The sequence below is a fragment of the Panulirus ornatus genome, chromosome 41 (genome assembly GCF_036320965.1).
Source record: "Panulirus ornatus isolate Po-2019 chromosome 41, ASM3632096v1, whole genome shotgun sequence".
Lineage (NCBI taxonomy): Eukaryota > Metazoa > Arthropoda > Malacostraca > Decapoda > Palinuridae > Panulirus > Panulirus ornatus.
The window spans coordinates 15200068-15219030 of NC_092264.1; the positions used below are offsets into that span (position 1 = coordinate 15200068).

At 40.4% G+C, this 18963-nt stretch overlaps 1 protein-coding gene across 2 annotated transcripts in view; it reads right to left on the reverse strand.

Annotated features, from left to right (window-relative positions):
• The window catches only part of c11.1 (maestro heat like repeat family protein c11.1), a 148941-nt gene that overhangs the window by 80978 nt on the left and 49000 nt on the right, over positions 1 to 18963 (reverse strand). For both annotated transcript variants that reach the window (XM_071686051.1, XM_071686050.1), the window contains exons 11-13: positions 14320 to 14482; positions 12625 to 12804; positions 4065 to 4133 (exon numbers count right to left, since the gene is read on the reverse strand). In XM_071686051.1, coding sequence (XP_071542152.1) covers positions 4065 to 4133; positions 12625 to 12804; positions 14320 to 14482 — 412 coding nt within the window. The remainder of the gene's footprint in view (positions 1 to 4064; positions 4134 to 12624; positions 12805 to 14319; positions 14483 to 18963) is intronic.

An 18963-nucleotide genomic window follows, 5' to 3' on the forward strand; every position in this document is an offset into this window, starting at 1 on the left:
ATCATCAGCGAACAACAACTGACTCACTTCCCAAGCTCTCTCATCCCCAACAGACTTCATACTTGCCCCTCTTTCCAAAACTCTTGCATTCACCTCCCTAACTACCCCATCCATAAACAAATTAAACAACCATGGAGACATCACACACCCCTGCCGCAAACATACATTCACTGAGAACCAATCACTTTCCTCTCTTCCTACACGTACACATGCCATACATCCTCGATAAAAACTTTTCACTGCTTCTAACAAAACTTGCCTCCCACACCATATATTCTTAATACCTTCCACAGAGCATCTCTATCAACTCTATCATGCCTTCGCCAGATCCATAAATGCTACATACAAATCCATTTGCTTTTCTAAGTATTTCTCACATACATTCTTCAAAGCAAACACCTGATCCACACATCCTCTACCACTTCTGAAACCACACTGCTCTTCCCCAACCTGATGCTCTGTACATGCCTTCACCCTCTCAATCAATACCCTCCCATATAATTTCCCAGGAATACTCAACAAACTTATACCTCTGTAATTTGAGCACTCACTCTTATCCCCTTTGCCTTTGTACAATGGCACTATGCACGCATTCCACCAATCCTCAGGCACCTTACCATGAGTCATACATACATTAAATAACCTTACCAACCAGTCAATAATACAGTCACCCCCTTTTTTAATAAATTCCACTGCAATACCATCCAAACCTGCTGCCTTGCCGGCTTTCATCTTCCGCAAAGCTTTTACTACCTCTTCTCTGTTTACCAAATCATTTTCCCTAACCCTCTCACTTTGCACACCACCTCGACCAAGACACCCTATATCTGCCACTCTATCATCAAACACATTCAATATGTGTCTTATGCTTAATTCCAAGTTGTTTGGCAATTTTTGTGCAGAGGCAACATTAAGAGTTCTTCCAAAAATGAAGTGGAACTTGGTGTTTTAGGTTCTGCAAGTAAACAGGTCAAGAATGTTGATAAAAAGGAAAAAAATGAGTGAATGATAGCATAATGACAGCTTGGCCTATATCTCATGTTTCAAACCAACTCACGAGACAAGATGCAAGAAACAGTAATGGTACGTCTCAACCAAAGTGAGCTGCTGTGTCTGTATTTGACATGTCAGCTTCCTAAGAAGCAGTCACAATGGTACCTGCCATGCTGCCATCCTCACAAATAATATGCCATTATTTCATGGGGCATCCACAATGAAATATGACATTGCCACTTAAATCTCCCATGCTGACATCTGAAATGCCATCATCTAGACATCTGAGACTTCCATCCTTACATTTTTCATTCATAGTAATCAACAGGGTACAAGCAATGTATGCTTCCAGTCATGGCCAACTAATCTGAAAAGCACAACAATTTGTGAAATCAAAAAACTGAAATATAAAGAAGGAATTAATTTGAGCTCACCAAGTGTTTGCATAAATGATTCCTAATGGAGGAAAGGTTATAAGAAGAGGGAAAAACAAAAAACGGATGGAGCTTTGCATTTCTGCTATATGAGAAAAGAGAAAGGCATCATAATATAATGCTGAATCCTTGTGTGGTTAGTTTCCACGCAGAAACTGGGGGAAGCAGCAACCATCTGCATGCTGTAAGTGCAGATCTTATGGGCTAGTATACACTCAGACAGCTCATGGGAGCTAAATCATTTATGCAGAATGGAGAGAAGGAAGCAACATCAAAGTGAAAATAAAGGAATGGTTGGGAACTAGAAAATCAATAAAGTAGAAGGCTTCTGATTCCATTCTGGCAAAGAAAATGGTGGACAAAGAATCCCCTTAGATACAATTGCAGTACTCCCTACTAAAGAAAATGAGAAGAGTTGTAGATACAGAACAACTGCTCAAAAGAAAGACAATTCAGGCACCTATTAAACACTCCCAGCTTCTGGGAAGTATATATTTAGTACGTGGGGTTGTCAGGAAAGAGTGAAGGATATAGTTACACCTAAAATGTTAGTGCAGGGTTGAACTATAATGCTTTGATATTCAAAAGGGATAAAAGAATTAGAATCAGAATAGGAACATGAGTAAACACTTCATTTGAACACAGGTATAACAAGGTTCCTGCTTCTGAGATGAAATGAGATTGTAATTGACTTTGCTTTGTTGTGCATATGTTACATCTCTGTGGTTGCTAGGCAGCCAGTGATTGTTCTGGTGCTCTGTTTTGTGGTGTTCCAACTTTTCTATGCTAGGCAACCAGTGACTGTTCTGGTGCTCTATACTGTGGGGTTCCAACTTTTCTATATGTGCTTTTGACAAGGTGGATGATCAGGCAAGAGTGGCATACTTCATGTTGGAGCAGATGGAATATTTGTACAAGATGGTGAGGAATTCTTTTTCTCGTCCAAAACTAATGACAGTAATTGTTAACGGCATTTAATTTATTTTTGGCTTTTGTATTCATGCTTGTATAAAAAGAGATTATCACAGTGTACATATATAAGTAGTAAATCTACGAAGGGTAACAGAATAAAAGCTACAGAGGGACAATTCTAAATGGCCAAACACATCGGGCCAACTTTGAGGAATAACAAAAAAATTCAAAAAGCTGAAAAGTTTTCTGTACATAATGATACAAGCTTACCCCAATATGTATATGGTGGTAAGATATGTGTAAAAGAGAAAAACTTTTGTTCTTATAAATCATAAAGCAGTTTAAAGAAAATGTTGAGGGAAAGATAATTTAAGTAAATAAGGTAGGGTGAAGTAAACTGTAATGCAAACTAAAAGATACAAGTATTCACGTAATATAAGCACAATAATGGGTACAAAAAGAAAAATTAAAAAGTGAAACTGAATTATGAGAAAAGGAAGAGGCAGAAAAGAAAACTGAAAGTATGCTGAAAAGGATGAAGGATGCCATTATGGGGAGCACAAAAATTTGAGACTGGCTTTTGGATATGCTTTGCAAAAGCCATTCTGTTTCATAAAATGACAATGCACTTGAGACAGGGATAGATGGATTAAGGGAAAATTCATGAAATATAGGATATATGTGTCAGAAGTGGAAGAAACAAGGAGAATGGGGAGACTGCATTACAGATAGAAGAATGAAGTGAAAAAGATTTATAGCAATCAAGTCCTGGACATGCAGGAGGGTGAAAACTATTAAAGGGATAGAGTGAATTGGAACAATGGGTATACAACGAGTCCACTGTGCCTATGAACCTTCCTTTTACCAAACTTAAACATTAGTTGCCATGAACAACACTTAACAATATCTAAAAAAATGTACTGTATCAGGCCTTTCTCTCCTTACAACTACCAATCATTTACATTACAGCATATCTCCCAAACTCTCATCACTCTTTCTTAAAAAAAAAAGGCTTCAGTCAAGGAAGAAATTCCTTCTCAAGGTAAGGCCTTGATTTAAAAAAAAAAGGCAAGAGAGAAGGAAAAATAGACAAAAAGTGTTAGAGCTTTTGTTTTTTTCACCTAACATTTCATTGGTAGAGTCTTACAATTATACATAACAGCCATAATTTACAAGGATTTATGCAGAAAGTACAAAGGACAAATAGTACGACAAAATATGAATGTGCTCAAGCACAAACTAATCTGTGGATGAACTTGTACCTTACATTACCTTACCTTCCTGCCCCAAATGTCCTTCCATCTTCTCTGGGGCCCCTGGACAACTCAGAAAGCTGACCAGGTCCAATGGGTGGGACCACAGGTCATGAAGTGTAATGATGCTGTGTGTAACTCTGTGTGGGAAGACTGCAGAGCAACAGGGAAATATGTGTTCAGCATCATCACTGTGGTAGCTGCATCATGGGCATAAAGATCTTGAGATATGTCGAATCAGTGTCTGTAATGTTGTATGGATGGGAGGTGTCCAGAACGTGGATGAGAAAGCATAATTCCTAAATAAACATACAGGAGCATGTAGACATAATCACATGAACATACACGAAATAAAGTGCACAGTTTTACATATATAAACCCTCATATCCACATATGAATATATAATGTTAGAAGTATCTACATGCGAGATCATTCTGGTGTTGCTAAATGGTCCTGTCTCATTAATACTAACCTTGCCAACATCCTTAGCAAGGTTATCAATCCTCTGTGCATCATCAACAGATATCTGCTCTTCTGCAGCCTGCAAATATCATGAAATTACATTAATAGCACATTCCTCCTTCCCATGAGATACAAAGTAAATATATATAAATATATATATCCCTGGGGATAGGGGAGAAAGAATACTTCCCACGTATTCCCTGCGTGTCGTAGAAGGCGACTAAAAGGGGAGGGAGCGGGTGGCTGGAAATCCTCCCCTTTCTTGTTTTTTTTTGATTTTCCAAAAGAAGGAACAGAGAAGGGGGTCAGGTGAGGATATTCCCTCTAAGGCCCAGTTCTCTGTTCTTAACGCTACCTCGCTAACGCGGGAAATGGCAAATAGTATGAAAAAAAAAAAAATATATATATTATATATATATTATTATCGTTTTTTTCTTTTTTTTTTGCTTTGTCGCTGTCTCCCGCATTTGCGAGGTAGCGCAAGGAAACAGACGAAAGAAATGGCCCAACCCCCCCCATACACATGTATATACATACGTCCACACATGCAAATATACATACCTACACAGCTTTCTATGGTTTACCCCAGACGCTTCACATGCCCTGATTCAATCCACTGACAGCACGTCAACCCCGGTATACCACATCGATCCAATTCACTCTATTCCTTGCCCTCCTTTCACCCTCCTGCATGTTCAGGCCCCGATCACTCAAAATCTTTTTCACTCCATCTTTCCACCTCCAATTTGGTCTCCCACTTCTCCTCGTTCCCTCCACCTCCGACACATATATCCTCTTGGTCAATCTTTCCTCACTCATTCTCTCCATGTGCCCAAACCATTTCAAAACACCCTCTCCTGCTCTCTCAACCACACTCTTTTTATTTCCACACATCTCTCTTACCCTTACGTTACTTACTCGATCAAACCACCTCACACCACACATTGTCCTCAAACATCTCATTTCCAGCACATCCATCCTCCTGCGCACAACTCTATCCATAGCCCACGCCTCGCAACCATACAACATTGTTGGAACCACTATTCCTTCAAACATACCCATTTTTGCTTTCCGAGATAATGTTCTCGACTTCCACACATTCTTCAAGGCTCCCAGAATTTTCGCCCCCTCCCCCACCCTATGATCCACTTCCGCTTCCATGGTTCCATCCGCTGCCAGATCCACTCCCAGATATCTAAAACACTTTACTTCCTCCAGTTTTTCTCCATTCAAACTTACCTCCCAATTGACTTGACCCTCAACCCTACTGTACCTAATAACCTTGCTCTTATTCACATTTACTCTTAACTTTCTTCTTTCACACACTTTACCAAACTCAGTCACCAGCGTCTGCTGTTTCTCACATGAATCAGCCACCAGCGCTGTATCATCAGCGAACAACAACTGACTCACTTCCCAAGCTCTCTCATCCCCAACAGACTTCATACTTGCCCCTCTTTCCAAAACTCTTGCATTCACCACCCTAACAACCCCATCCATAAACAAATTAAACAACCATGGAGACATCACACACCCCTGCCGCAAACCTACATTCACTGAGAACCAATTACTTTCCTCTGTTCCTACACGTACACATGCCTTACATCCTCGATAAAAACTTTTCACTGCTTCTAACAACTTGCCTCCCACACCATATATTCTTAATACCTTCCACAGAGCATCTCTATTAACTCTATCATATGCCTTCTCCAGATCCATAAATGCTACATACAAATCCATTTGCTTTTCTAAGTATTTCTCACATATATATACATATATTATCCCTGGGGATAGGGGAGAAAGAATACTTCCCACGTATTCCCTGCATGTCGTAGAAGGCGACTAAAAGAGGAGGGAGCGGGGGGCTGGAAATCCTCCCCTCTCGTTTTTTTTTAATTTTCCAAAAGAAGGAACAGAGAATTGGGCCAGGTGAGGGTATTCCCTCAAAGGCCCACTCCTCTGTTCTTAACGCTACCTCGCTAATGCGGGAAATGGCGAATAGTTTGAAAGAAAAGAAAGAATATATATCATATAAATATATATTATATAAATATATATCATATAAATATATATTATGTAAATATATAAAAATATCATTTATTATACTTTGTCGCTATCTCCTGCATTAGCGAGGTAGCGCAAGGAAACAGACGAAAGAATGGCCCAACCAACCCACATACACAAGTATATACATACACGTCCACACACAGCACATATACATACCTATACATCTCAAAGTACACATATATATACACACACAGACATATACATATATATACAAGTACATAATTCATAGTCTGCCCTTATTCATTCCCGTCGCCACCCCGCCACACATGAAAAGACAGCCCTATCCCCGCATGTGTGCAAGGTAGCGCTAGGAAAAGACAACAAAGGCCACTTTCGTTCACACTCAGTCTCTAGCTGTCATGTATAATGCACAGAAACAACAGCTCCCTTTCCACATCCAGGCCCCACAAAACTTTCCATGGTTTACTCCAGACGCTTCACATGCCCTGGTTCAATCCATTGACAGCAGGTCGACCCCAGTATACCACATCGTTCCAATTCACTCTATTCCTTGCACGCCTTTCACCCTCCTGCATGTTCAGGCCCTGATCACTTAAAATCTTTTTCACTCCATCTTTCCACCTCCAATTTGGTCTCCCACTTCTCCTTATTCCCTCCACCTCTGAAAAATAAATCCCCTTGGTCAGTCTTTCCTCACTCATTCTCTCCATGTGACCAAACCATTTCAAAACACCTTCTTCTGCTCTCTCAACCACACTCTTTTTATTTCCACACATCTCTCTTACCCTTTCATTACTTACTCGATCAAACCACCTCACACCACATATTGTCCTCAAACATCTCATTTCCAGCACATCCACCCTCCTGCGCACAACTCTATCTATAGCCCACGCCTCGCAACCATATAACATTGTTGGAACCACTATTCCTTCAAACATACCCATTTTTGCTTTCCATGATAACGTTCTTGACTTCCACACATTCTTCAACGCTCCCAGAACTTTGGCCCCTCCCCCACCTTATGATTCACTTCCACTTCCATGGTTCCATCCGCTGCCAAATCCACTCCCAGATATCTAAAACAATTTACTTCCTCCAGTTTTTCTCCATTCAAACTTACCTCCCAATTGACTTGACCCTCAACCCTACTGTACCTAATAACCTTGCTCTTATTCACATTTACTCTTAACTTTCTTCTTTCACACACTTTACCAAACTCAGTCACCAGCTTCTGCAGTTTCTCACATGAATCAGCCACCAGCGCTGTATCATCAGCGAACAACAACCGACTCACTTCCCAAGCTCATTACTGCATACTTGCCCCTCTTTCCAAAACTCTTGCATTCACCTCCCTAACAACCCCATCCATAAACAAATTAAACAACTATGGAGACATCATGCACCCCTGCCACAAACCAACATTCACTGAGAACCAATCACTTTCCTCTCTTCCTACACAGACACATGCCTAACATCCTTGATAAAAACTTTTCACTGCTTCTAACAACTTACCTCCCACACCATATACTCTTAATACCTTCCACAGAGCATCTCTATCAATTCTATCATATGCCTTCTCCAGATCCATAAATGCGACATACAAATCCATTTGCTTTTCTAAGTATTTCTCACATACATTTTTCAAAGCAACCACCTGATCCACACATCCTCTACCACTTCTGAAACCACACTGCTCTTCCCCAACCTGATGCTCTGTACATGCCTTCACCCTCTCAATCAATACCCTCCCATATAATTTACCAGGAATACTCAACAAACTTATACCTCTGTAATCTGAGCACTCACTCTTATCCCCTTTGCCTTTGTACAATGGCACTATGCAAGCATTCCGCCAGTCCTCAGGCACTTCACCATGAGTCATACATACATTAAATAACCTTACCAACCAGTCAACAATACAGTCATCCCCATTTCTAATAAATTTCACTGTGATACCATCCAAACCCGCTGACTCGCCAGCTTTCATCTTCCTCAAAGCTTTTGCTACCTCTTCTCTGTTTACCAAATCATTCTCCCTAACCCTCTCACTTTGCACACCACCTCGACCAAAACACCCTATATCTGCCACTCTATCATCAAACACATTCAACAAACCTTCAAAATACTCACTCCATCTCCTTCTCACATCACCACTACTTGTTAACACCTCCCCATTAGCCCCCTTCACAGATGTTCCCATTTGTTCCCTTGTCTTATGCACTTTATCTATCTCCTTCCAAAACATCTTTTTATTCTCCCTAAAATTTATTGACACTCTCTTGCTCCAACTCTCATTTGTCCTCTTTTTCACCTCTTGCACCTTTCTCTTGACCTCTTGCCTCTCTCTTTTATACATCTCCCAATCATTTGCATTATTTCCCTGCAAAAAACATCTAAATGCTTCTCTCTTCTCTTTCACTAATAATCTTACTTCTTTATCCCACCACTCACTACCCTTTCTAATCTGCCCACCTCCCATGCTTCTCATACCACAAGCATCTTTTGCGCTAGCCATCACTGCTTCCCTAAATACATCTCATTCATCCCCCACTCCCCTTATGTCCTTTGTTCTCACCTTTTTCCATTCTGTACTCAGTCTGTCCTGGTACTTTCTCACACAAGTCTCCTTCCTTCCCAAGCTCACTTACTCTCACCACTCTCTTCACCCCAACATTCTCTCTTCTTTTCAGAAAACCTCTACAAATCTTCACCTTCGCCTCCACCAGATAATGATCAGACATCCCTCCAGTTGCACCACTCAGCACATTAACGTCCAAAAGTCTCTCTGCATGCCTATCAATTAACAAATAATCCAATAATGCTCTCTGGCCATCTCTCCTACTTACATACATATACTTATGTATATCTCTCTTTTTAAACCAGATACTCCCAATCACCAGTCCTTTTTCAGCACATAAATCTACAAGCTCTTCACCATTTCCATTTACAACACTGTACACCCCATGTACACCAATTATATGTTTTTTTTTTGTTTTTTTTTATACTTTGTCATTGTCTCCCGCGTTTGCGAGGTAGCGCAAGGAAACAGACGAAAGAAATGGCCCAACCCCCCCCATACATATGTATATACATACGTCCACACACGCAAATATACATAACTACACAGCTTTCCATGGTTTACCCCAGACGCTTCACATGCCTTGATTCAATCCACTGACAGCACGTCAACCCCGGTATACCACATCGCTCCAATTCACTCTATTCCTTGCCCTCCTTTCACCCTCCTGCATGTTCAGGCCCCGATCACACAAAATCTTTTTCACTCCATCTTTCCACCTCCAATTTGGTCTCCCTCTTCTCCTCGTTCCCTCCACCTCCGACACATATATCCTCTTGGTCAATCTTTCCTCACTCATTCTCTCCATGTGCCCAAACCACTTCAAAACACCCTCTTCTGCTCTCTCAACCATGCTCTTTTTATTTCCACACATCTCTCTTACCCTTATGTTACTCACTCGATCAAACCACCTCACACCACACATTGTCCTCAAACATCTCATTTCCAGCACATCCATCCTCCTGCGTGCAACTCTATCCATAGCCCACGCCTCGCAACCATACAACATTGTTGGAACCACTATTCCTTCAAACATACCCATTTTTGCTTTCCGAGATAATGTTCTCGACTTCCACACATTCTTCAAGGCTCCCAGAATTTTCGACCCCTCCCCCACCCTATGATCCACTTCTGCTTCCATGGTTCCATCCGCTGCCAGATCCACTCCCAGATATCTAAAACACTTCACTTCCTCCAGTTTTTCTCCATTCAAACTCACCTCCCAATTGACTTGACCCTCAACCCTACAGTACCTAATAACCTTGCTCTTATTCACATTTACTCTTAACTTTCTTCTTCCACACACTTTACCAAACTCAGTCACCAGCTTCTGCAGTTTCTCACATGAATCAGCCACCAGCGCTGTATCATCAGCAAACAACAACTGACTCACTTCCCAAGCTCTCTCATCCCCAACAGACTTCATACTTGCCCCTCTTTCCAAAACTCTTACATTTACCTCCCTAACAACCCCATCCATAAACAAATTAAACAACCATGGAGACATCACACACAATTATATATTTTTTTTTTTTTTTTTTATACTCTGTCGCTGTCTCCCGCGTTTGCGAGGTAGCGCAAGGAAACAGACGAAAGAAATGGCCCAACCCCCCCCCATACACATGTACATACACACGTCCACACACGCAATATACATACCTACACAGCTTTCCATGGTTTACCCCAGACGCTTCACATGCCTTGATTCAATCCACTGACAGCACGTCAACCCCTGTATACCACATCGCTCCAATTCACTCTATTCCTTGCCCTCCTTTCACCCTCCTGCATGTTCAGGCCCCGATCACACAAAATCCTTTTCACTCCATCTTTCCACCTCCAATTTGGTCTCCCTCTTCTCCTCGTTCCCTCCACCTCCGACACATATATCCTCTTGGTCAATCTTTCCTCACTCATTCTCTCCATGTGCCCAAACCACTTCAAAACACCCTCTTCTGCTCTCTCAACCACGCTCTTTTTATTTCCACACATCCCTCTTACCCTTACGTTACTTACTCGATCAAACCACCTCACACCACACATTGTCCTCAAACATCTCATTTCCAGCACATCCATCCTCCTGCGCACAACTCTATCCATAGCCCACGCCTCGCAACCATACAACATTGTTGGAACCACTATTCCTTCAAACATACCCATTTTTGCTTTCCGGGATAATGTTCTCGACTTCCACACATTTTTCAAGGCTCCCAAAATTTTCGCCCCCTCCCCCACCCTATGATCCACTTCCGCTTCCATGGTTCCATCCGCTGACAGATCCACTCCCAGATATCTAAAACACTTCACTTCCTCCAGCCTCTCACCATTCAAACTCACCTCCCAATTGACTTGACCCTCAACCCTACTGTACCTAATAACCTTGCTCTTATTGACATTTACTCTTAACTTTCTTCTTCCACACACTTTACCAAACTCCGTCACCAGCTTCTGCAGTTTCTCACATGAATCCGCCACCAGCGCTGTATCATCAGCGAACAACAACTGACTCACTTCCCAAGCTCTCTCATCCCCAACAGACTTCATACTTGCCCCTCTTTCCAAAACTCTTGCATTTACCTCCCTAACAACCCCATCCATAAACAAATTAAACAACCATGGAGACATCACACACCCCTGCCGCAAACCTACATTCACTGAGAACCAATCACTTTCCTCTCTTCCTACACGTACACATGCCTTACATCCTCGATAAAAACTTTTCACTGCTTCTAACAACTTGCCTCCCACACCATATATTCTTAATACCTTCCACAGAGCATCTCTATCAACTCTATCATATGCCTTCTCCAGATCCATAAATGCTACATACAAATCCATTTGCTTTTCTAAGTATTTCTCACATACATTCTTCAAAGCAAACACCTGATCCACACATCCTCTACCACTTCTGAAACCACACTGCTCTTCCCCAATCTGATGCTCTGTACATGCCTTCACCCTCTCAATCAATACCCTCCCATATAATTTACCAGGAATACTCAACAAACTTATACCTCTGTAATTTGAGCACTCACTCTTATCCCCTTTGCCTTTGTACAATGGCACTATGCAAGCATTCCGCCAATCCTCAGGCACCTCACCATGAGTCATACATACATTAAATAACCTTACCAACCAGTCAACAATACAGTCACCCCCTTTTTTAATAAATTCCACTGCAATACCATCCAAACCTGCTGCCTTGCCGGCTTTCATCTTCCGCAAAGCTTTTACTACCTCTTCTCTGTTTACCAAATCATTTTCCCTAACCCTCTCACTTTGCACACCACCTCGACCCAAACACCCTATATCTGCCACTCTGTCATCAGACACATTCAACAAACCTTCAAAATACTCATTCCATCTCCTTCTCACATCACCACTACTTGTTATCACCTCCCCATTTACGCCCTTTACTGAAGTTCCCATTTGCTCCCTTGTCTTACGCACCCTATTTACCTCCTTCCAGAACATCTTTTTATTCTCCCTAAAATTTACTGATAGTCTCTCACCCCAACTCTCATTTGCCCTTTTTTTCACCTCTTGCACCTTTCTCTTGACCTCCTGTCTCTTTCTTTTATACTTCTCCCACTCAATTGCATTTTTTCCCTGCAAAAATCGTCCAAATGCCTCTCTCTTCTCTTTCACTAATACTCTTACTTCTTCATCCCACCACTCACTACCCTTTCTAAACAGCCCACCTCCCACTCTTCTCATGCCACAAGCATCTTTTGCGCAATCCATCACTGATTCCCTAAATACATCCCATTCCTCCCCCACTCCCCTTACTTCCATTGTTCTCACCTTTTTCCATTCTGTACACAGTCTCTCCTGATACTTCTTCACACAGGTCTCCTTCCCAAGCTCACTTACTCTCACCACCTTCTTCACCCCAACATTCACTCTTCTTTTCTGAAAACCCATACTAATCTTCACCTTAGCCTCCACAAGATAATGTACAAACCTTCAAGAGTTCAAGGTCTTCATCAACATGGTCTGGTGATAAACCATTATAACGCCCTGCTATTCGTAACACCATGAATACACTCCCAACTGCCTGAGTTCGCACTTTAGAACATGGGTCTGTAAGGCGAGGAGTTAAGAAGGCTAAAAGCTGACAAGTTTGATTGAAGTTTGTGGGACCCTGTATATGAAAAAACAAAAGAATTTTAGTAACTTCCAGCAGCTATGAAATGTAGTTTTGATAGAATTTCTTAAGAAGTCTAGAAGCTTTTCTCTACCTATGTTAAGAATACACAGTTTACTTATCAGCAGCCAAGTATGCTATTTCTAGCATTCAGAGTTAGCACTCCGTATGTCCTTCCTTTGGAACATATACTTCTTCATTCTTGCTCCTCCACATCATCTCTATTTTACCCTTCTCTTCCTTGACATATTCTATATCATTATCATTCTCTTCATTCGCATTTTCAGAACACCTCAACACACCATTTACTTTATCACTCAATAATACAACAACATACATTCATCAAATTTCATCACTGATTGCTCTAACTTCAGAATGCCTTTATTTCCTTTTATGAAATCACTTCAGTAGCTGTGATCTGCACATAGGCTTTCAGTTTTTGAGCTTCATTTCAAAAGCATGTATAAGAGCTTGGTGCACCACCATGATTTTTTTCAAACCTGATTTGCAAGTAAATAGTGCTCCAGGTATCTCGACAAATCACTGCAATTAAACTTTAGGACACTAAGGAGAATCACTGTGGGGTTACAGGAAACTTTATGGTCACTTAAGACTGATGGTCACACCTCGTGAACATGGCTGGCTTCCTGAGTTCTGCAGGTGCTTCATTAATATAGAAGGGACAACAGGGGCTTAAAGTAAGTGCTCCTCTTAATAGGGTATTCTAGTGATAGTCCCTCTATCACACAGATTTATGTAGTTTGTACTTATGTAGTTTGTACATTACTTCCACATGTGTTCTTTCAGCGTAACTACTTCATTTCTTTGCATTTGCTTCTGTTGAACTTCGTCCACCATGTAAGAACAACTTTGAAGTTTGTTTATGGCCCTATGCAAGCTGATGCACACCCAGTCATTCCTTACTTTTTAGAATTTAGAACCATCTGCAATTATCTATTTATTAATCCAGTCCTTTTGGTTGTCACTTACATTGATCAATAACTGCAGTAGCCCAAGATGGCCCAGTGGCATGCCACTACTTGAAAAGACACTTCAGTCATATATCCTTTACTCTTTATGAACTGATCTCTTTTGATCTACTGAGGAAGTCTTCCCCTAATAATGCCTACCTAAAAACATTACCCTTTAACTAGTATTTCAAGACATTTGTGAAAGTTATCTGAAGATCAAAACGTATAACCGAGAGCAATAATATGCTGCAATAGGTCCTGCACTCATCAGTCAAAATCACATTGGATTATGCAAATATTCAAATTACAGTTTTACCATTTATTACCATGGTGATAACCCACAAATTCTAATTTTAAGTACCATGTAAGTTAGGAAACTATAAAACACTCAAAACCACTCTTAGGTGTACTCTTAACAGGAATAATGGATACATCAGCAGTATCAAAACTAGGTTTTACTTTAGAACAAAATCATTCACAATTGTAGAGCAATCAAGATGCACTTCAACTCTAGTAAATCACACTCTATTCTTGTTCATACCTCAACAGTAAAGGTCACATGATCATAATAGGTTCGCAGTGCTGCATGAAGGAGTTCAACAGCCTTAATTCTGATGAGTTCATCTGGGGCAACTGTCCATGCCTGAAGTAATGTTGTTACATCATCTAGGGTGGCAGGATTTGTGTCCTTTTGTATGATTGTCCTGAAAAGAAAAATATAATTATATTTCTTACTATGGCATTACACAATGTGATATGTAATTGTGTCCCCATGGATGTTTAATCTGTTTATGGATGGACAAGGTGTTTGGGACATAAATACAAGAGCTTTAGAGAAAGGGGGCAAGTATGCAGTATGTTGGGGATGTGAGGGCCCTGGGAAGTGAGTCAGTTGTTGTTCACTGATGATACAGCACTGGTGGCTGATTCGAGTGAGAAACTGCAGAAGTTGGTGACTGAGTTTGAAAAAGTGTGAGAAAGTTGAGAGTGAATAAGAATAAGAGCAAGGTTATTAGCTTCAGCAGGGTTGAGGGACTAGTTAGTTGGGATGTGAGTTTGAAAGGAGAGAATTTGGAGGAAGTAAAGTGTTTTTGATATCTGGGAGTGCAGTTGGCAGCGAATGGAGCTGTGGAAGTGAACCATTGGGTAGGGGAGGGGGTGGGGTGAAGGTTCTGGAAGCGATGAAAAATGTTAGAAAAGGGAGAATGTTATCTCAGAGTGCAGAAATGGGTATGTTTGAAGGAAAAGTAGTTCCAATAATATTATATGGTTGTGAGACATGGGCTATAAATAGGGTTGTGTGGAGGAGGGTGGATGTGTTGGAAATGAAATGTTTGAGGACATCCAGGCCCCACAGACTTTTCCATGGTTTACCCCAGACAATTCACATGCCCGAGTTCAATCCATTGACAGTATGTCGACCCTGGTATACCTCATCGTTCCAATTCACTCTGTTCCTTGCACACCTTTCACCTTCCTGTATGTTCAGGCCTCGATCACTCAAAATGTTTTTCACTCCAGCCTTCCTCCTCCAATTTAGTCTCTCACTTCTCCTTGTTCCCTCCACCTCTGACAAATACATCCTCTTTGTCAATCTTTCCTCACTCGTTCTCTCCATGTGTCCAAACCATTTTAACGCACCCTCTTCTGCTCTCTCAACCACACTCTTTTCATTACCACACATCTCTCTTACCCTTTCATTACTTACTCGATCAAACCACCTCACACCACATATTGTCCTCAAACACTTCGTTTCTAACACATCCACCCTCCTCCACACAACCCTATCTATAGGGTATGGATATGTAGATATGTATATGTGAGTATGTGGGCATTCATGTATATATTTGTATATATGAGTGGATGGGCCATTCTTCACCTGTTTCCTGGTGCTAACTCACTGATGCAGAAAACAGTGATATGTATAATAAAAAAAATATATATACTGATTGAGAAGGTGATTGAGAATATGGACAGGTTACAGAATGCTCTTTAAAATCTATATTGAAGGGGGTTAGAATATGAGTACCTCCAAAGCTAATAAAGGAGGAGGACCAAATTGGAGATACATATGATTTGATAAAAAATGTCATAAAAAGAGAGCTCAGGAATTTACTATGAAGGAAATATAAAAGACACTGCAGCCAGTCAGTCAGCATTTGGAAGATACAGAACAAGGAATGAACAATGCAAAGTAAGGAGGGAAGAACAGAGATTTTGAAAAAAGCATTGTGGAAAGAGCAAAAGACAATCCAAAACTTTTACATAAGTTCATCAAAAACAAACTCTTGATGAAAGAGAAACTAATCAAGCTAAGGGAAGAATTCTTGTGGATGATGAAGAAATATGTGAGGAGTTGGGTATTAAGTTTAAAAGTGTTTTCACAGAGGAGGACATTAATGCATCAACATTACCATAGTGGGAGAGGGATGAAATCTTGGAATGTATAGGAACTGAGAGATATGACATAATCAGGCGATCAAAGAAACTTGACCCATATCAAACCCATGGTCCTGATGACATCTCCCCACACATGCTGAAAGAAAGTGTGGAGACACTTGCTAAACCACTACAAATGTTATGCAAGAAGTCATTAGTGAAAGGTATAGTTCTAAAGAGGTAGATGAGAACAAATGTTGCACCTTTATTCAAGAAAGGGATGGAGAAACTGCTCTGAACTGCAGACCAGGATCAGTAACAAGTGTGGTTTATAAAACATTGGAAAAGATAATCAGAGAGCAAATGAAGATTTCTTGCAATGGAGAAACTTTCTAAAGGGTGATAACATGGCTTCAGAGAAAGAAGCTCATGCAAAACCAATATTCTAAACTTTTATGTAAGAATGAGTTTCATCTTAGATCAATGAGAGATGAGTAGTGTGTGTGTTCTTGGACTACCAGAAAGCCTTTGACAAAGTTCTTCATCAGAGGCCGGATAAAGGATAAACCTACCAGCAGGAATACGGGGCAGGATCCTTCATTGGATAGAAGACTACCTAACAGGAAGGGAACAAAGAAGATAACTAAGAGGCACACCCTAAAAGTGAGTTTGGGTAACAAGTGGTGTGCCGCAGGGATCAGTCTTGGCCATACTGCTATTCTTGGCATATATGAATGACTTGTCTGATGGACTTGAATTGTGTCTAAACATGTTTGTGGACAATGCCAAGATCATGGGGGATATAAAGAATAATCAACCTCCAAGGGAACCTGGACAAACTCCAAAGTTGGACAGAGAAATGGATGATGAGATTCAATCCAAGAGTATGGTAATGTGGATGGGGCAGAGTGAAAGTGCATTTATGACAATCTGGGAAATGAATTACTGAAAACTGCATGTGAAAGAGATCCAAGGGTTGATGTTGTGCTGAATCTATCACCTGAGCTACACATTGAAAGAATTGGGAATGAGGCAAATTGTTTGTTGGCAAATAGAAGAATTGCATTCAAATGTACTCATAAATACATGTTCGTAACACTATTCACCATGTTTGTCACACCAAAATTGGATTATGCCTCACAAGTTCACTAAACTTAAAGCACAAAGATCTGATTAAGAGGGTACACAGAAGAGCATCTAAGATTGTACCTATATTAAAAAACTGAGCTACAATGATATGCTGGATGATACTGACATGGAACAATTATTCAAGAGATGCAGCAACAGAGATACCAGAGGCTATGATAAAAAGGTGGTTAAAGACCTTGTCAGAAAGGATGTTACGAAGTATTGGTTTGGTGTTTATGGTGATGGATGGCTGGAACAAATTATCAATGGTGTTTAAAGTGATGGATGGTTGGAATAAAGTAACCATTAAGGCAGTGAATGCTGGCAGTTTACAAGGTTTGAAATGGCTACTTGATGGCACAGAAAGTTCAGGAGATGGGACTCCCTAAGTGTAGAACTTTCCCCCTGTACTGAAAAAATTCGTAATTACTATAAAGCCATATATTAAACACTAATAAGACTGTTCTTCTTGATTTTGCAAAACATCAGACAGATTAAACTAAGGAGTGCTTTTAAAGAATATGGCAAGCAAATATAAAAGCAAAATTGGAAAAATGGATTGGAGAATTTCAAAACAAACAGAAAGTTCCAGGTAGTGCAAATGGAAACATGTCTCAGGGAAATATGCTTTAGGGTGTATAGCAAGTAACAGTTCTACCTTCAATACAGTAACAGTTCTAGATTCAATACTGTTTGCAATTATATCAATACTGCAAGTAACAGTTCTAGCCTCAATCACGTAACAGTTCTTGCTTCAATACTCTGTAATCACATCAGACGCATAAGGAAGTAAGATGGAGTATAGCCAGAAGTATTGCAGATGGCATGAAAGGACAACAATGTAAAATGATGAAAGACCAAGAAAAACTCAACAGAGGTTTGGATATTAGAAACAAATGGGCAAAAGAGAACCTAATGGAATCTGAACAAATAACTCACTGTGCAACTAAACTAATATCACAGTGCCTACATGAAGGGGCCTAACAGGAATAAAAATAAAGACTGAAGTGAAGGTCAGGCTTTTGGGAATTATCATACACAAAATACCTGAATTTATGGAACATACTAATAACATTGCATTGTCAAGCCATATAATGACTGGAGTGATACCGAGAATAAAGCTGAGAATATCTAATGCACATATAAGAAAAAAGATCATGAGAGGCAAGTCACAATGGCTGTTTATTTTGTTTATAGATTGGGTGGTGAAGGAGGTAAAATATTAAATGAACTGCAGGAGAAAGAAATACAATAATATATGCCTTGCAACAAACAAAGGCACAAAGAATAATTTTCTAAACCTGGAAGCAACTCAGCAAGGTAGATATGGAATCATTAATTCAACTGTACTTCCTGAAGGTACCAAAAAGATATTAGACATGAATACATAAATGCCTGGCAAAACTAACAAACACACATGGAATGATTACAAAAACATATAAATGAAAATTACACTCGAGAGTATAGACATTAGACAAAACTCAAATCAACAACTATGCCAGAGGAATAACTGCTGGAAAAAATAGCATTATACAACAATAAAGACATCGCAAGACAAGAAGTTGTTAAAAGAAACAACAGTGCTCAACTCTCAAGACAATAAGAGAGTGCTGTGCACTAGCCCCATCATCATGGCAAAATCGCATAGTAGGTATGTGGGTAGGTACCATTCCCAGCT